This window comes from Acomys minous, assembly GCF_964271855.1.
Source record: "Acomys minous genome assembly, chromosome: 16".
Lineage (NCBI taxonomy): Eukaryota > Metazoa > Chordata > Mammalia > Rodentia > Muridae > Acomys > Acomys minous.
The window spans coordinates 37,693,376-37,712,652 of record NC_140498.1 but is presented as its reverse complement, the minus strand read 5'-3'; the positions used below and the strand labels follow the sequence as shown (position 1 = coordinate 37,712,652).

The following is a 19,277-nucleotide window of genomic DNA, read 5'->3' as shown; positions in this document are numbered from 1 at the left end:
GCCTCTCGGGGCACGGGGTAACCAGAACCAGGGCTGCCACAGCCTCTCGGGGCACGGGGTAACCAGAACCAGGGCTGCTACAGCCTCTCGGGGCACGGGGTAACCAGAACCAGGGCTGCCACAGCCTCTCGGGGCACGGGGTAACCAGAACCAGGGCTGCTACAGCCTCTCGGGGCACGGGGTAACCAGAACCAGGGCTGCCACAGCCTCTCGGGGCACGGGGTAACCAGAACCAGGTCTGCTACAGCCTCTCGGGGCACGGGGTAACCAGACCCAGAGCTGCTACAGCCTCTCGGGGCACGGGGTAACCAGAACCAGGGCTGCCACAGCCTCTGGGGGCACGGGGTAACCAGACCCAGGGCTGCTACAGCCTCTCGGGGCACGGGGTAACCAGACCCAGAACCAGGTCTGCTACAGCCTCTCGGGGCATGGGGTAACCAGAACCAGGTCTGCTACAGCCTCTCGGGGCACGGGGTAACCAGAACCAGGGCTGCTACAGCCTCTCAGGGCACGGGGTAACCATACCCAGGGCTGCTACAGCCTCTCGGGGCACGGGGTAACCATACCCAGGGCTGCTACAGCCTCTCGGGGCACGGGGTAACCAGACCCAGGGCTGCCACAGCCTCTTAGGGCAAGGACTGAACCCCGAGGGGCTTTGGAATACTGACAGAGGCCCAATATCCATCCCTCTTATTCCTTCTAGAACCTTGACCTGGGAATCCTAGGGCTAAAATAACATGGAAGTTCAGTCTTCTGGGTTCTAAGCCTGGTCTCTGCAGGTCAGATTCAGATTCCTGTTTAAGAGTGGTAGGCACAGAGAGAACATTCCAGCCCTGGACCGATTCTGTCCCTGCCATCTCCTCAGGGATGGACAGCACTCCTGGAATCGAGTTGACCGTCTTTGTCCCCTACCCCTGCTCCCCCCCCCCCCCCAGGAAGCTTAGGGAAAGCCCTGTAGCCTTTAAGCTATGCCTAAAGGACCCAACACCTCGTGTTCATGCCCGCAATGGCTCTCAGAGTTCTAAGCCCTAAGGTCACCTGGGATCTCATCCTGGAGACCTTAGCATCTATACCTAAACCAGGAGGCCAAAACCAACCCTGAGTACATATCCAGGGATAAAGTTGAAGGAATGACTGCCTCAGCAAATACCACAACCGTAAAAGTTTTTGTTATTTGTAAACACAGGTGGTCACAAAAGAAAAAGCAAGCAAGCCACTCTTGGGTCTAGTGTGCAGAAAACCGGTTCACTTTCCCACACTGGGGTAAGGTGCCAGACGTCCTTACGGGATCACAGGGGGCTTCATGAACCTCCTTTCACGTCAACAGCACAGACTGGAAGCCTGGAGAGGCTGTTTGCTTAGTTCAGCCACCTTCCTGTCTCTAGAACTTGGTACTGTGCCCGATCAACATGCATTTGGTGTCTGACGGCAAACTCCTGACGCATCATAGTCAGCAGCTGCCCATATTCCAAGTTGCAGGTCCCAGTCACACACTAGGGCTAACACTAATATGGTTCTTCAAAGTGATTCAGTGAACATTACTTCTCCGCCCCCCCCCCCCACACACACACAAGGTTTCTCTGTGTAGCCTCAGCTGTCCTGGACTCACTTTGTGTATACCAGGTTGGCCTCGAACTCATAGCGTTTGACCTGCCTCTGCCTTCCTGAATGCTAGGATTAAAGGTGTGTGCCACCATGCCCAGCTCATTATTTTTCTTGGTATACTCTGTGTGCATGTACATACACACATGCACATATTAGCATGTATAAAAACGGAGGTACGTGCGTGTGTATTCTTTGGCCCTGAGTAGAGATTCAGTGCTCTCTAATACTTTGGAAGGAACCAATGGTTGACAGGAAGGGTTCGGGCTGGAGGGGAGGGGACCACTGGTCCGTCCTGCTCCCTGCCCCCCCCCCCCACCTATGGAGCTTGTTCTCATAGAATGGATTCTGGTTCTGCTATGGGATCCAGGTGATTACCTCCTCAAAGGACGATGGCAAAGCAGTGATTGACAACAGTGGCTGCAGCTGGTGTCAGAGCTTGTCAACAATCCAGGGCTTCGATCTACAGTCCCCAGGGACAGGCTACTCTCTTCCCTTTTCCATAAGACAGGCTTGAGTCTGTATACCTCAGAGGGCAGTTGCGGGAATCAAATGGTGTGAGGATGTGACCTTGGCTTGCAGCAAGTACCTGACTCTGCCCCTTTGACTACCCTGGTCCCAGGCCACTTGCTGTGTGGGGACCCCCCCTGGAGGAGATGGTTGCTCCATGCTAGGATACTCACGGTTGGAACTCAGTCTGTCTGCTCCCCCGAGAGCATTGAAAGCTCCATGAACATTCTGGACCTGCAGAGAAACACAGTGAGAGACGGTCCCTAGGAGGCTGCCACCTCCAAGCCTGGTCTTGGCTGTGGGGACTGACTGGGGACCATCTGCTCACAGAGGGCAAGCCAGACATTGAGCCCAGGTAACAACGGCTTCTGGGAGAAGGGACCATTGACAGTGATTTGGAGGAAGGCCCAAAGTGGTACCAAGCAAGCAGACCCTGCGAAGGACTGAGCCTGAGGACTGAACCCGAGGCCCATGGGACCTCAGGGAAGAGGGAAGAAGAAGAACACAGAGCAGTAGGTGGGAGGAACCCTTTCAGAGCAGCAGGTGGCTGACCTGACCCTCAGGCTGACCCCACTCAAGGGGGATGTGCCCATCCTCTGCCTTGGGAAGGAAGCATTAAGACTTAGTGTCTGATCGATGGAGATGTGGTGGGGTGACCTCCAGGCTTCAAGAGTCACACCAGCAAGGATCACCCTCAGCCTGACCAACACGTGCGAGACTTGGCACACTGTAGGTGTTTAATAAAAAAATTTTTTTGAGTGAGCAGATGGACACGGAGTGGTTCTAAACTAAGAAAGCGGTATACTCATGCGACGCAGAGGGTAGCTGTGGTCCTTTGGTTCTGAGCTTGCACGCAGCCCCAATCTGGCCTATTGCCTTCATCTTTCTCCCCTGCCTAAACCTGGGTCCGTGCTCTCTTTGCCCAGGCTGTAGCCCCTCCCTCACCTCCTGGCCTACAGCCTGGCTTTCTGGATCCGTCTTCCTCATAACAGATGTATGGTTGGTGTGGCAGTGGCCTTGCTCCATCAGCGTCCCCTTTGTCAACCTAGCACAGGTTCCCCCCCATACGGACCCAGTTCCCTGCTCCTTCCTTCAGTCAGATTACTTGGGGCTTTCAGCCAACTGAGAGGAGCCCTTGTGGGTGACTCAGGTCTTTGGTATTTCATGTCTACACGTGCCATTTTGGGGTCACAGATAAATGCTGACTAGTTTTTCTAAAGATCAGCTTGAGAGTCTGTTAATACAAAAACAAAGGGTTGGGTATGACCATAAGGGGCCTCCCGAGAGAGGATAATGTGTCCGGTGCTCCCTTCCCTGGGCCTTGTGTCACCGTCCATCGTGGGCCTGGCTGTGTTTGGATGCAACGAGGGGGACACCCTCTCTATAGTACCATGTGGGTGCTATGCTTTTACTTCTGAGGCTCCAGGGCTGTGATCTAAATAACCTTCTGTTCACTAACCACCACCCAGCCTGTGCTGCTCAGTGAGAGCAATAGAAAACAGACTGAGGCAGCTACGAAGGGACTGAGCCAAACTCTGGAGTGCACCTCCATCCAAGGCCCAGGTCCCAGCCTGAGCATCTGAGTCGGCCGTGCGGTTGGTGACACCACAGACACTATAGCCAGCCACATCCTCAGAAGACATGACAAAGAGGAGTTGAGTGAAACAGAACTTCCTGTGTGTGACCCTTAGGGCGGAGGAGCTCCGATATACTAGCTCCCAGCCCTGTCACCCTGTGTCGTCCCTCGCTGCTACCCCCACTCACCTGTAGTGTGTCCCCAAAGGAGAGCTTGTGGATGGTATGTGTCATGTCCGGGTTCTGTGGCTGGGCTGTGGCACTGTGCGTGGACACGTGGAAGTTGCCAGGGACCTGGAGGGAAAAAGGCAGGAATCATGTGTCTGGGTGGCTGTGTGATGTACGCATGGCCTAGGGCACCGGAGTCAGACATACACTGGGACTGGGATTCTGGCTTGTAGCATTTCCAACTGTATGACTTTGAAGAAGCACGGCAGACTCACCGAAGTGACTGGATCTGGGACAACCCAGGCCAAGAGTGCATGTGAGGTGCCCATGTGTGCACCTGACACAGAGCCCGGACTCAGAATGACAGCAGTCTCCACCCATCTCTGTGGATTCAAGGCTGCTGGCTCAATAGTGGGGGGTGGGGTGGGGTGGGGGGTACACACTGAGCCAGTAGACTAAGATGACTTCCTGGAACTCTTAAACCAAGCTCACGTCTACTCAAACTGGCCTCACTCACCACAGACACTGACTACAGTGGCCTTGCAGGCTATCCTCTTCCCGTGTTCCGATCACCCTTGCCTCTCCCTACACAGACCTTTCCCCAGGGCTGTGAGAGAAAACGTGTGTTAAATTCTACCTTCGATCCTGCCCTACCTCAGCGCTAACCCCTCCAAGGCTTTCGTCAGTCTGCTCTTTGAAGGTGGTTTATCCCACAAGGGTTCGTGTTGCTGGGGTTGTGGCCCTCGCTGTGGTCATGAGCAAGGTGGCAGGACCTTGACGATGTGGGGTCTAATTGGGGGTGGTGACCCTTAGGTCACCGAGGGACACTGATCTCAGAAGGGATTGGGGTGGTTCTCGTGGGACCTAGGTTGGGTTTTGAAAGGGCAAAGCTGGCCTGCTCCTCTATCTGGTTCCTGTCCCACCACGCCATCCTTCCCTTAAGGATTCTTTCTCTCACATGTCCACTACTGTGACCATCCAGTGAGAGGTCCTCACCAGAGGCCAACTGATGGCTACCTGACCCTGGACTTCCAGCCTCAGGGCTAAATACATTTTTTCTTTGTTTGTTATTGCTTTGCTATCTCACTACGGCAATGGAAAAGCTGAGTGACCCAGCCGAGCCCACGAGCTCCTGCGATGTACTCTGGCCACTGGCCACACACTCGGTCCTGCTCATCAACGCCACTCAACTCTGTTCAGCCCTCAGCCGCAAGGGACTAACGCCCTGTGGCGCAGGGAACAGTGTCCTGCACAGCCCCACTCTGGGCCCCCTGGAACCCTCGTCCATTAAGCTTTCCCCACCTCCCTAAGGCCTATGCTCAGGCTGGGGAGGGCCCTCAGCTCTATTTCAGGTACACGATATGTTAGAGGAGGGCTTCCCAGGGGCGGGGGGGGGGGGGGGGGAGGGGATTAGGAGGGGGCGGATTTCCCTTGTACAGAGGCCCTGAGGTCTGCATTTTCAGGAAGGCAGGGGAAGGCCTCAAGAACAAAGACAGTACAAGCAAGCCTGAGGGACAGGAACGCCCTGAAGAGAAAGGGATCAAGGTAGAAAGGAGCTGTGGCGGGCCAGGCCATTTAGCTAAAATCCCAACGGCCACACTGAAAACCCAGGGTCTTTCTTATTCCAGCTGCTGGGGAAGGAAGGACATGGCTACAGCCTGGCATGTGACTGTCTCTCGGGGAACTTTTGTCGGCGCCCTGTTTCAGGGTCAGGGGTGGCACAGGACTGACAGCTCGGGAAGGCTCTTTAAAACGGACAGAGCCACCAGCATGGCTTGCCTCAGGGACCCAGTGAGAGTGATGCTCCACACTTGGCACTTGGGCTTGAGCCCAGCTGTCACTCTGCGCCTCGGTTTTCCCGTCAGAAAATGGGGAGGATGGCCGTCGAGGTTTTTGCAATGGTAGGCACGTGGGATGAGCATGCTTCAGTACTCACAGAGAAGGGCCCTTGGGTGAGGAAACAACAGGGTGTGAGGAAAAGCCACTGCTTCTGAAAACAAGTTCATGCTTCCCTTCACAGCGTTAAGTAGACCCTGGATTGTTTCCATGACAAAACCTGCACAGGGCTAGGGCGGAGCTCAGTCGGGATGTAGCTAGGTGCCTACGTCAGGAAGAGCACCTCACCTCACATACACAAGGCCTTGGGATCCATTCCAGCACCAGAGGGGGCTGGAGGAAAAAAAATGCCTTTACGTGACATAATTGGAACTCCTGAGACCGGCAGTGTCCTGTCAGGTTTTCTGTGCAGTGAGCCAGGCCACAGGCCTAGACAGCCTTAGGTCTGGGGGGTCTCTGTCCCCAGGGTTAAGAGAGCGGAGAAGCCTGGCTCCTGGGTACCCGCCACCCGCTGCCAGGCCTTCGAGGCTGTGAGTCAGTAACCCACTCCACTCTACACCAAATCCATCACAGGGGTCTGAGTCACACCAGCGCACGCTGAGCCGAAGAGGCAGAAAGCGACGCTTTTAGAACCTGTGACTTAGGCACCTACGTCACTGTCTCCGAGGGATTTTAAAAATATATAGTTGGAGTCAGCCTCCCCCCCACCCCCACCTCCTTAGAAGGGCAGCCATGGTTAGTGAGGCTATTGAGCATGCTCAGTCTGGGCTACTGGAGGTGCCACGGGCCCCTGCAGATGAACTCTGGCATCTGGCTGTTGGTCAACTTCCTGATGGGTAAATCAAGGGGCCATGGGACAAATCTATGTCTAATGTCAGGAGATCAGGGACCCTGCTCTCCTTGCTGTCATGTCAGGCTGTCGCACTGGCTGTCTTAATGACAGTTCCTCAGAGGTATAACACTCCAAACAATGGACAGTGGGAACTATCGAGGGCAGGGGTCTCCACATTCCCCAAAGGGTTGGGCAGACAGTGGTCCAGGCTGTACCTGGAAACCTGGCCACTCTGGTCATAGCATTTGTAATACAGATGTTAAAAGCAGTAGCCAGAGTCAGGGCTCAGAGCCCAGTGGCCAGAGTGCCGGGGTTCAGACCTAGCTGTGGTCTCTCGAACGCTACTTGACTCCTCCGCTCTAGGTAAGGGCCAGGTAAGACTTCATGAACAGTGGCCACAGCACAAGGTGTGGATAACCCTTCCACGGATGCCCTGGCCACTCTCTTGGCTTCTTGTATGTCTGCCATCCACAGGCAGTGTTAGAAACACATTTATACCAAAGTGATGGTGAGCACAGGCTGGCAAGGGCGGGGCAAGAGCCTCCTCATGGGTTACAGGCAGGGCAGGAGAGAGCGTCCATGCCTGTCCAGCCACCACTTAAGAATCAATTTATGTGTTCGATTTGGTCAAAAGAAGTAGATATTAACAACAACAACAACAACAACAACAACAACAACAACAACAACAACAACAACAACATCCCTTTACAGATGAGGAACCCAGAATTTGGATCACCAAACCCCTCAGAATCCTTAGCCAGGACACCAGATGAAATCTACAACACAGCCCACCCAAGGGAGCGGAGGACACGTTGGCCAAGAGGGAGGTGGTGTGACGCCTGAGCTGTCAGGAGTGCGCGTGTTTAAATGCAGGTGGCCACATCTCACGACTGCGAAGTGTGCACATGTACACACAGGGCCCAGTATCTTCAACTACCACCAGACACCTTCCTCCACAGCCCCCCGACAGGGCGACCACACAGTCCCCACCACAGCACCTGCTTCACGGTCTGTGTGCTGGCACCTGTCATTCTCAAGGTGGCGATGTGCATACAGTACTTTGAGATTCTTTACAACTGTAGTGCAGTGTGAACACCAGCAGCTCCCAGTAACAAAGTCACAGGTCTAGCTAACACTGCTCTGGTGTTTGGATTGTATTAACTGCTGTAGGAGACGACAAATTAGAGTCTAGTAAAAAGAAAGATGGAACTTAATCCACATTCTTTGGGGTGGTCACAGATAAATCTGTACACTTTCTTGAGGGGGCTTCAGATGGTCGGAGGTAGAGTCTGAGGCTCTACCTGACTGACACTCCCAAGGCAATGCTGCTGGGGGGAGGGATCCCCACTCGGAGAGGCTCCAACCTTAACCTATAGCTTCCCATGTCATTCATTGTTGACTCCTACAGGAAGGCCTGTTGCCCAATTCTCTCTCTCTCTCTCTCTCTCTCTCTCTCTCTCTCTCTCTCTCTCTCTCTCTCTCTCTCTCTCTTTCAGCCCCAGGAACACATCTCCAAATCCAAGCTTAACGTTTCTCTGGAGATACTTGCTGGGAAGGTACCAGAATTAAAGACCCGAGTCCCGGCCCCCTCCCACAGAGGCTCACCCTCCCAAGCTTCTGCGCTTGCAAACCAGCAGCAGAGGCAGGCATAAGGTCTTTGAGTCCGTGGGTGCTTGACTTGCCACTCATAATTCACAGCTAAGTCCTGTCGACTCTATGCCCTCTCCCGCTTCAGCTCTCTGCCTCCTCCAGTCCACCCCCCTTGCAGCCCATCAAGGGGACCATCTCCGCTGAGCTGAGCAGCAGACATAAGGCAGTGATGGGCATGTTTTGGCTGTCTATCTCCGCCTGCCTTGGAACCCCACCCATCTGTTCTCAGTGTTGCCAGAGCCTGTATCCAATCCTGATACAAGAGGCACATACATTACAGACCCGGAACAAATGGTGTGCGTTCATTCATTTACTGCACGGGAGCTTTGTGACGTGGGTGATGCCACTGTGGCACTGTTACCCCTCAGGTGTCCTATGGACTACTGCTTGTTGGAGATGAGGAGGCACTGAGACTTGAAGCCCTGTTTTCTCATCCCCCCCCCACACCCCCCCCCCGGCCCCGTTATCTTCTGCTCCCACAGGAACAGCCCGTTCTAAACCCACCATAGGGAGCTTGAAATTTCAGGTCATCCAGAGCCTACCTGATTCTCAGCCTGCTAGGGGTTCTGTTGGGGTCAAGCGGGAAGGGGGCAGGAAGAGGCCCAGGCAGTGTCTCCGTCTCCTTACCTTGTTGATGCTGAACTGGCCCTCAAAGCGGCAGCCTGCTCCGTTGTTCAGTGGGATCTTCATGGAGTTGTCGATGTGGCCCACTTCATGCCTGCCCATCTCATCTTGAATGTCAAGTCCAACCACTGTGGGGGCCAAAGAGAGCAGTCACCCACACCCACGCAGAGTGGGGACCAGCCTGCTTCTGCAGGAGCCCCAGTTAGCCCTCCATGAACACAGTGCCTAGGAAACTGAAGCTACGAAGAAAGTCAGCCAGCAGAGGAGAAAGGGGCTGCTTTGCTACGAGTCACAGCACCCTGAACAGTTATCTCCCCAAAGTCACAGAACCCAAGACAGTCCCACCCCAAAATTCATAGCATCCAACACAGTCCCACCCCCAAAATCACAGCACCCAAAACAGTCCCACCCCCAAAGTCACAGCACCCAACACAGCCCATACACCCCTCCAGTCACAGCATCCAAAACAGGCCCACTGTCCCCCCGAGCCCCCAGAGTCACAGCACCCCCTACCATTGCCTAAGAGGAAGAGCTAGGAAGAAACAGAGACGAGACCAGCCAAAGATGCAGGGTCCAAGGTGACTCAGCTACAGGCAAGGCCAAAGGAAGGCAGTGGGGTAAGAGGGACCATGGGGTCTGCCACCTGGATCCTGACTATGCCTCCCACCAGGGTGACCACGGCTCAGGTATCACAAGCCTCAACGCCTCTCAGTTCACTTTTCTCAAGTATGAGGTGATGAACATTGAACTTTCAGTGGAAGAAAAAGTGGATCAAAGAGTTAGTCGGTATGACAAATGCTCGACACAGGGTCTGACTGGCGGAGCGTGCCAAGGGCTTCACCGGCGCTGGCACTCACCGCACCTCACAATCTGGGGTCACTGGGTGAACAGGTTCAGGCATTCATTCATTCTTTCTTTATCTCTCTTTCTTTCACACCTTCCTTTACTCAGTGTCTATGGCTACTGAGCCTCATGCACCTGCCTAAGCACCAGGAAGGCATCATGGGAAATTGAGGCGGCACTCTTCAGGCGCACAGGCCCTTTTATGCGGTTCTGTAGCTCACACACGGGAGGGCTGTAGTGCCCAGTGCCAGTCCTGACTCCAACACGGCTCTGGAGCCTTACTGTGGCTCAGCTTCTGCACTGTAAGAATGAGCAGGCCGCTCTACTGTGTTCTGTGAGGTGGTCCCAGTGTGCACAGGGAGAGAGGCTCATGTCCACCATGAGGATACAGCAAGCTTCCCGGCAGGCACACCAGACGAAGCTTCATGTGGAGAAAGAATGGCTCTTTGAAGACAAGCAGGCATAAGGGGAAAATAGGAAGAGCCATGTTCCTCAGCGGCTTTAGGGAAGTACATGCCAGCCAGGGTGGAAAGACACATGACATGGCCATCACGGATGATGCCACTGAGAGAAAGCTCAAGAAATGCAAGCAATCCCTGCCTGACTCAACAGTTCCACTTGAGGCCAGCTTGCAGTCACTCAGGCTCACATATGTGCAAAGGGCCACTCCAGTCAGCCTTGCTGGAAATTGTGACAATGACAAGCCACTCAAGTGCCTGTCCCCCCCACAAATGATGATGGTTGGTGGATCAGGTCTCCCCTGTGACGTGATGCATGTACAGAGCGCTAACTGATGTGCATGGAGAGGCTGGCCCTGGGTCCCAGGGGGAGCTGCCTAACCTTCCTGGGACTCAGTTTCCATCTCTGTCATAAGCTTGCTGTGAAGACTTGTGGGACACTTGAACAGTGCTTACCATGTGCTGCACACCTGGCTAAAGAGCTTTGTGTAAGAACACAGTGCCTGGACACTCCCGTGGGGAAGATGATGCTCTAACTACCTGGCCAACATCAGGGGATACTGAGGCACAAGGAGCTCGCAACTGAAAAGTAACAGAGCTTGCACAGGAGTCAGAGTGCCTTACTCTGAGCCTATCCATAGGCGGTCTGCTAAAACACAGCTAGTCTCAATGTCCTAACACAGGCAAATGATTCCAAACAGGCCTGGCTGGGGAACTAGCTGGTTATTATTCCACTAATAGTGTAAGCAATTTAAGAAAAGCTGGGTGTTGGGGGAGAAACCTCACAAAAGTCATCTAACATGTAGTTATCTGAGAAGAAAATAGAAAGCCCACAGGATACATATCCCACTATGCATGCATCTCCTTGGGTACCAGTCTTGGGATGCTTACGGTTCCCCTGTAGAACGGACAGGTATTTGCATTTCAGACATGGCATCCTGTGGGTTATTTGTGCAGCCCAGAATAAAGCAAATGCCATGTAAAAGCTGCCATCCTTCGGATTACAGTTGCCTCAGAGGCCCATGTGATAGAGAACTGGACCTCAGCCTGTGTGCCTCAGGACGGTGGTGAACCTTTAAGGGTGGGGTCTAGTGGGAAGTCCTTACTGTTATTAGGCCGTGCCCCCTGAAGGGGACAGTGAAATCACTGTCCTCTGCCTCCTTTCCTCTGCCTCTCTGATGCCAGGGGAACACATCTGTCCACTCCACATCCCCATCACAATATACAACAAGGAGCCGGCTGATCACAGACTGAAACTTGGAACTCTGGGCCCACACACACTTTCCTCTTCATATGCGGGTGGTCTCTGGCATCTTACACTAACAAAACGTTAACACAGTGATTTCCAGCGCCATATTGCTTAGGAAATACATACAAGGGAAAAAAGTCTGTACGTTTTCCGGTCAGATGTAGTATTTTTTTTTTTTCTTGGAATATTTTTGTCTTGTGGCTGTTGATTCTGTGCTGCAAAGCTGCCCATATAGAGTGACTGTGTTTACAGATTCACATACAAGGAGGGAAAGGAAGGCACCACTGTCAGCACAGGCTGTGTAGGAGGCAATGCCATACAGGAGGCAGCAAAAAGGAACACCAAAGGGGTACTTTCATGCTTTTAAAAACATGTCATCTGGGGGCTGGAGAGATGGCTCAGTAGTTAAGAGCGCTGCCTGCTCTTCCAGAGGTCCTGAGTTCAATTCCCAGCAACCACATGGTGGCTCACAACCATCTATAATGTAATCTGATACCCTCTTCTGCAGATAAAGCACTCATATGCAACAAATAAGATAAGTAAATCTTTAAAAAAGTGTCATCTGTATTTCCCTGAGTACTGAGGATCTAACTCATGATAATAAACATGCTACCACTGAGCTGCAGTTCTGTATTTGAACGTCTACCTTGAAAGATAACTCCTGTATTAAGTATATAATGAATGGTGTCATTGTCGTAGCACATTTACAGTGCTGGGAATGGAACCCAGGGCCTCAACGTACCAGGCAAGTGCTCTAACCGTCCACCCCAGCCTAAGAATATATATAAAGCAGGGTATGAGATGGCACCTGTAGCCTCAGCCATGTTCAGAAACTGCACAGGAGGGAAAGCAATGGAACAGAATGATGTCAGAGTGTCCACAGACCCTGTCATTGGGCAGTGGAATTATGGGTGATTTCCCCTTTCTCTGTTTCTCTGGGTTTTCCAGAGATACAAAGATGAATGGGCATTTTTGTGTTTAACATTTTTGAAAGTCTTTGTGTGTGTGTGTGTGTCAGTGGTGCATGCTGGGCAAACTCCAGGGCTACACCCCACCCTGAAGGGCTTTGAAAGGAAAGCTATTGTGCTGTGCTCTGGCGGGATCAATACATAGCCCTGCAGAGCTGGCGGGACCCATGGGGAGCACAGCACAAGGACTGGCACCTGTCCTGTCTGAAGTCACCCTGTCTGGATTTGGGACTGAGCCCAGAGCCACATCCCTCCAGCCCTTGATGGTCTAGTCCTCTGTCCTGACTAAGACTTTCCGTGCTTCAGAGAGACAACCAGCTCCTGAAGGAGAGGCTGCCAGATGAGCTACATTCCTAAGAAGATAGATAGATAGATAGAGAGAGAGAGAGAGAGAGAGAGAGAGAGAGAGAGAGAGAGAGAGAAGGAGAAGAAGAAAACATAATAATAAATAAAAGTGACCTATTTCAACAGGTTCCCTGGCCCTGGGCCCAATGTGGGCTCAAAGCTGTGATGTCATTCTCACCAGAAGCAGGAACAGAGTTGAATGTCTCCCTGTCTGTCTGGGCCCACCCAATGTTCTGTCCTTGCAGGCTGCGCTCCTAAGCCATGTCCTGTGATCGGAAGGGAGGGGTGGGAGGAGGCTGAATATGCTACATCAAGCTGCAGACCTGATGTGGCTGAGGGATGCCTCGAACCTTTATTATAGAGGCGATAACTCACCACCAGCATGGCTGGGTACCATCTCATCGGACCTGCTCGTGATGGTTACTAAGCCCACTGTGCTAAAGGGGATACTGAGATGACCACACCAAGGCTTGCCTGAGCAAAGGAGGCACGGTCTGTCTCCAAATCAGATTTTTGTAGTGAGAATTTTGATATATATTTTTTAAGCCCAGAAATAATGGGAATATATTTTTGTTTTAATCCTAGGTGTGGGATATGGGGCTGCTTCAGATTGTTGACAGCAGCCAACTATGGTTTGCCTCCTGCTCTAGCAGGGGCATGGTTTTGCCAGCTACAGATAGCTTACATTTGGAATTCTGGGGCGGGACTCTTCAGAGGGTATATAAATGCCAGAGCCCCAAGAGAGATGCAGATGTTGTTTGCTCCTGCTGCTGCTGCTGCTGTGTCTGGTTGTTGGTTGGAGATATCCTGATCCAAAGATCAAACTTGCCCCAAGGAATTCAACGGCCCTAATCAGCAGGAAGTAGTCTAACGATGACAACACCCCACTTCCACTCTATTCTTCTTTCCTACGCGGTGTTGGGGGGTTGGAGGGTTAAGGGTGGTGTAGGGTGGTAAGAAAAAGAACCCAATAAAGTAGCCAAAAGTCTGGCTACAGACTTTCTTTCTATTTTGTTATAAAACAAAAAAGAACTCCATCTTGATTAAAACAGTAAACAAAAAGGGATCTTAAGTTAAAAAGGAAGATGCCAGGGAGTCCTCTCAATGACAGTGTCCCATGGGCCTTTGCGGCTGTGGGCTGTGCAGGCCAGTGCTTGCACAACTGGCATCTCACCGTAACTGCTCGGGAGGTCACGTAACTCCCATAGGAACCATCCTGTGGCCCTCAGCCACCGAGAAGGATAATGACAGCCCTGGCCCCACTACTGCCAGATGAGGCAGCTTTATGGTATTGCCACACTCCAGAGCATGCTGGGAGGTCAGCCTCAGACCAGACCTTAGCTGCACACACAACTGGGCTCATCCTCTTGCCTGGTCTAGTCCCATCTCCTCTCCAGAAGCCGCTTGATCAAGGATCTTAGGCTTAGCAAACCAGAGAGACTCCACCACCCGGTGCCACCTGCATCAGTGTGGCTGCTCTGCAGAGATATATGAAATGTCTTTGAAAACCTGAAAGCCTCCCAGTGCATGCTTAATTATATTCAGGGAGAGAGAGAGGGGGGGGGAGGGGAGAGGTGGGGCTGTTATATATGAGACTTGGACTTGCAGCTGGTAGCATATACTCAGCTCTCTCTCCAGGTGGCTCACCTTGTCCGCACACAGATCACCCGCATGCTGTCTAGCAGAGACAGAGGGCTGTTTGAAATACTCACATTCACAGTGCAAATTGGGGAGACTGATGTTGAGGCTGACGTCAATTTTGCCTCCGCTGTCCTTGTCTGGGTCATCGACGTATAGTTCATTTACCCTGAGGGACACAAGTACAGAAACCCAGACTGAGACAGAGACACGGCCCTGCACCAGGGGCCACCTCACTTGATGGCCAGTGCTCAAAAAACCCAGAGACCCATGTGGGTAACCACAGCATGCATATGTCCAGGCTCCAGGAGGTAGGGCTCCAGGTTCAAATCCACTCTCCAGCATGGCTTTACCAGGAGGGAGAGCAGTTATTCAGGAAGGAAGGGTCAGGTAAGAACATCTACCCAGATTCAAGTTCAAATCCTGGCTCCAGCACTTCCTATGGCCACCTCTATAAACCCATCAGCTGAATAGAAGTAACACTACTGAGTGTTGAGATGAGAAATAGGGTCTTGTATGGCTCAGGGCCTGGCACCAACAGGCACACAGGACCCACTGCCTGCTCTTTTGGAGCTCCTCCTTATAAAGTCACAAGGATGAAGTCCAGGTCTTCCATAGGACCAGACAGCTATACTGGATTCCTAGGGCTGCTAAAATCAAGTGTCACGAAGCCAAAGGCTAGCTTACCACATACTTGCTGAGCACTCTCCCTCCTGCACCCTCATACAGGACCCCTATGGTTTTATGTGACCCGTCTGGCTGACCTAGCCATTTCCATCCTTCACGTGACTACATCTGTCATGTTCCATGTGACATGTAGGATAGGCCAACCGTAGGCTGCAGGGGCAGGCAATGAGGTCATTATTCTTTCACTAGAGTTACAAGGCAGGTGGCCCCAGACAGACACACCACCTCGATGCCAGGGACAGTAGCAACACACACTGATTTAACAGTTTGGGGACATCTACTGCCTGTCAGGTGTGAGAGATGGTGTCAAGCTGGATACAGTCTCTACTTTCGTCAACGTCACAGGCAGACCCAGGCTTTGCTCACCTCCTAGGTAAGGGCCACAAGGAGTCCTAGAGGTCTCCTAGATGATGAAAAGGCATGGTGACAGCAGGGGGAGGGAGACACCCACAGCATGTGACAAGGCCTGAAGTAGAGAGGGCCTGGGCTGACAGAGGGTCACAGCAGATACAGTGTGAGAGCCGAAGAAGTGTGGTGCTGTGACACAGCTCAGGCAGCTGACTTGAAACTTGTGCCTCCGCAGGCTTGAGGCCTGGAGGAGCCACCATGTCCCAAGGAGACCAGACAGTAGGTGACCACAGTGGTCGGGAACCTACGGCTGCTGGGTGCAGGCAGGGCATGCTGATGACATGCTGATGGGCCAAGGGAGGCTTGTTAAGTGGATAGTTCCAGTTCTTTCCTTCTTCACTAAGCCAGGGGCCCTTGAGAGTGTAGCGGAAGCCGGAAGCCGGAAGGAGGGAGAGGGGCTGAGTTTAGAGGCCAGCAGCCCAGAAAGTCCTCCATGGGGAGGGGGAACCCCATCTCTAAGCCTGGCCTCAAAGGCTGCTCAGCTGAGCAGTGTTGGAGAAGATGGAATGGGCTATGCTAAACACTCATGGATGGGTACCAGGGATGCTGGCCAGCAGGTCGGAAGTTACAGACGACAGCTCTGCGGTCTGACCGCACAGGCATGCTGACTACAGTAATGGCACATTGCGTGCTTTAAATTAGCTAAAAGAGATTTTAAACATCTCTCATAGAAAGCATAAGTGTTTAAAGTGATGGATATACTTAGATGAACTGGTAATTTGACAACTTATCAAGATATCACCTTGTGCCCCATTTTGTCAATTAAAATAGAGTACAATGGGGCTAAAGAGATAACCTAGTGTTCAAGGGCACTTAACGCGCTTTCAGGGACCACGTTAGGTAGCTCAGTGTCTGCACCTCTAGTTCTAGGCGAACCAATGCCCTCTTCTAACCTCTACAATACCTGCATTCACATGCATGTACTCAGATGCAGACACACACACACACACACACACACACACACACACACACTCACACTTTAAAATTTTTCTTTTAAAGAAGCCTTAAACAGCTGAGCGTGGTGGCGCAAGCCTTTAACTCCAGCACTCAGGAGGCAGAGACTCACAGGCAGATCGCCGTGAGTTCGAGGTCAGCCTGGTCTACAAAGAGAGTCCAGGACAGCCAAGGCTACACAGAGAAACCCTGTCACGAAAAAAAAAAAGTTATAACGGGCTGGAGAGATGGCTCAGAGGTTAAGAGCACTGTCTGCTTTTCCAGAGGTCCTAAGTTCAATTCCCAGCAACCACATGGTGGCTCACAACCATATGAAATGTGATCTAATGCCCCCTTCTGGCCTGAAGGCGTACATGCAGCCAGAGCACTGTATACATACTAATAATTAAATCTAAAATAAAATAAAAGAAAGCAAGCTATAAAAACAAACACTTAATCCATGTAACTTAGATCTCTTGGTCCTGCACACAGGTTATACCAGCAGACGACACCAAGAGGGCCCTGTGAATGGCTTTTGTTGGGAAGGAACAGACCAGGCGCAGCAAGTGAATTTTGTTTTTTCTAAGACACCATCTAATGTGATACAGCCAGTGTTTAATTAACAAGAACTCAGGAACACAGCCACACTTTGTTTCTTTCTTCTTAAAAAATTACTTATTTATTTATTACATATACATTATTCTGCCTGCATGTGTGTCTGCACACCAGAAGAGGGCATCATATCCCAGTGTAGATGGTTGTGAGCCACCATGTGGTTGCTGGGAATTGAGCTCAGGACCTCTGGAAGAGTAGACAGTGCTCTTAACCTCTGAGTCATCTCTCCAGCCCGACACACTTTGTTTCTTGGTGGGAACCGCAAATACGTTCCTGGGGACATGAAAGCCACAGATATGCCTTGCTCTTTGGGCTGCTGAATGACCAGCACATTATGCTGGGCAAAAAGAGACAGGTGTGCCCCTTAAACATAGAAGTCAAAAATATACACATCCATGCCATTCCATCTGCTCCTGTGTGAAGCCCTCATTCCCATTTTTAAACCAGGAAACCCAAGTTCAGGGTGGTGGTGGTGGTGGAGGGGTAGGTGTGCCATGCCAAGAGCACGCAGCACAAAACGACCGAGCTAGAATCTCAAACCCCAAGTTTTCCAGGGCTCCACGGCTTCCTCTTCCCCTTATTATCTCCGGTTAAGAACAAGGCATGGGGTGTGGGGAAGGTCAGGCCGTGCTCAGAGTACTGGCAGGTATTATCCAGAACCAGTGGGCAAGGGGCCAACAGGCCATGGAGGATTCGGTCAGAGGGAACCGCCACTTCTGCCCAGCCAGGTCTTGCCCTCTGAGCTCTTCAACACCTGTCTACCATAGCCTAAATTCCTAAAAGGACCGTCAAGCTAGTGAGGAAACCACTGTGTGATTAACTGAATGGCGCTCAAGGGACAGGGCTTCCCTTCCCAGAAGGACTCATCCATGAGCGCTCACCTTTCCCAACTGGTAAACCTAGACCTCTGCGCACGGCTGAAGGATTATGGGATGAGGTCATTCCCTGGCAATCCTGGGCGATGACCTCAGCAGCGTGAGGTAAATCTCAGGTGTGGCTCAGGTGAGCTCATTGCCCCTGGGGAGGCTTCTCCCAGGCATGGAGGGATCCCTGGCTCCTAGCCAGAAGAACTGGAGTGCTCAGCTGCCAGGGCTGAAGGGCCACACGTCACAAAGGGGCTGAGGTGCCCCAAGGGAGGATAAATGCGTGGCCTGTGGCAATCTGGGCTGGTGGTTATGTAAGACCAGAACTGGCTGCTCCCCCTGCCTGTAAAATGTATATGGTTCAATCGTCTGCTCCGCCTACCTATGAGGTCAGCAAGGCTGCCTTCTGTGTCCAAGGCAAACGTTCCAGACCAGCTAGTTTCCTGCCATCCCAGGTGTGGCCTCACCAACAGCTGCCCATTCAGGGCTGCCAGGGCTGACTGACTCCACTGGCTGCGGCCGATGGGCTGCCACAAATCAGCTCATCTCAAAGGGGAAAAACACATTTTGTGGGTACGCTACGGCTTAGGGACTCTTACTGGCCTGACACCCCAAAACCAGGTCATGAGCTGAGCAGGCCTGTGGGCTCTCCTTCTGCCTTTGTCACTTGGAAGCCGGGACAGGGTGCTTCGCCTCTCTGAGCCTGTTTCCCCATCAGAGTAACTGGAGGCATCCTGGGTGAAGTTTAAAAGACGGCAAACTAAGCGATGACAATATTAATCTGAAGACTGGTGCTAGGAGAGGGTACAATGGAACCTTCTAGGTGTCAGAAACATTATCATGGCTCAAGTGAGATGATGGCTATGGGGGTGAGGTTCACGGACTCTGCCTTTTGGACTTGTGCATCTGCCATAAGTCATACATGCCTCCTCAATATAAAGAAACCAATGAGGGGAAAAGGAGGAAGAAGGGAAAAAGAAAGGAAATGAACAGGAATTCTCAACACCTCTCAGGCCGACTGGAGAATCAGCTAAAGCCGTGGGCCGGCCAGGGGTGTGCGTGTGTGCGTGTGTGCATGTGTGTGTGTGCATGTGTGTGTGTGTCTGCTAGTCTCAAGCCGCTACTTTATCATTAATACCAACATCTAATGAGTTAAAATAACAGGGACACTAATCCATGGCAAAGCGCTATAGTGAAGGCCAAGTTCATTATGCATGTACGAGGCATAGCAGAGCCCTGCCCAGTATAGTCTGCCCCTCTAAAAGCTGGAGGGTGCCCCTGCTCTGAGCGGCAGGCCACGCCGGGGGTGGGCTTTTGCATGTAGCATCTCCTGTAACATAGCAAGCCAGTGCTGGCAGGATCACTGTGTCTTCAGTGAGGTACACAAACGGCTGGCTGAGATCACACAACCCAGAGGAGTAAGCGGAGGGTGCTACGAGGGGACTCAGTGTCTCCTTGAACACTGTCTGGAGA

The 19,277-nt window shown here is 52.3% G+C and overlaps 1 protein-coding gene across 1 annotated transcript in view; it reads right to left on the bottom strand.

Moving 5' to 3' along the window:
* ERGIC1 (endoplasmic reticulum-golgi intermediate compartment 1) overlaps positions 1-19,277 on the bottom strand; it is a 100,893-nt gene that overhangs the window by 21,251 nt on the left and 60,365 nt on the right. The window contains exons 4-7 of the mRNA XM_084760950.1: positions 14,373-14,467; positions 8,801-8,925; positions 3,877-3,981; positions 2,286-2,346 (exon numbers count right to left, since the gene is read on the bottom strand). Of these exons, the coding sequence (XP_084617076.1) occupies positions 2,286-2,346; positions 3,877-3,981; positions 8,801-8,925; positions 14,373-14,467 (386 nt within the window). The remainder of the gene's footprint in view (positions 1-2,285; positions 2,347-3,876; positions 3,982-8,800; positions 8,926-14,372; positions 14,468-19,277) is intronic.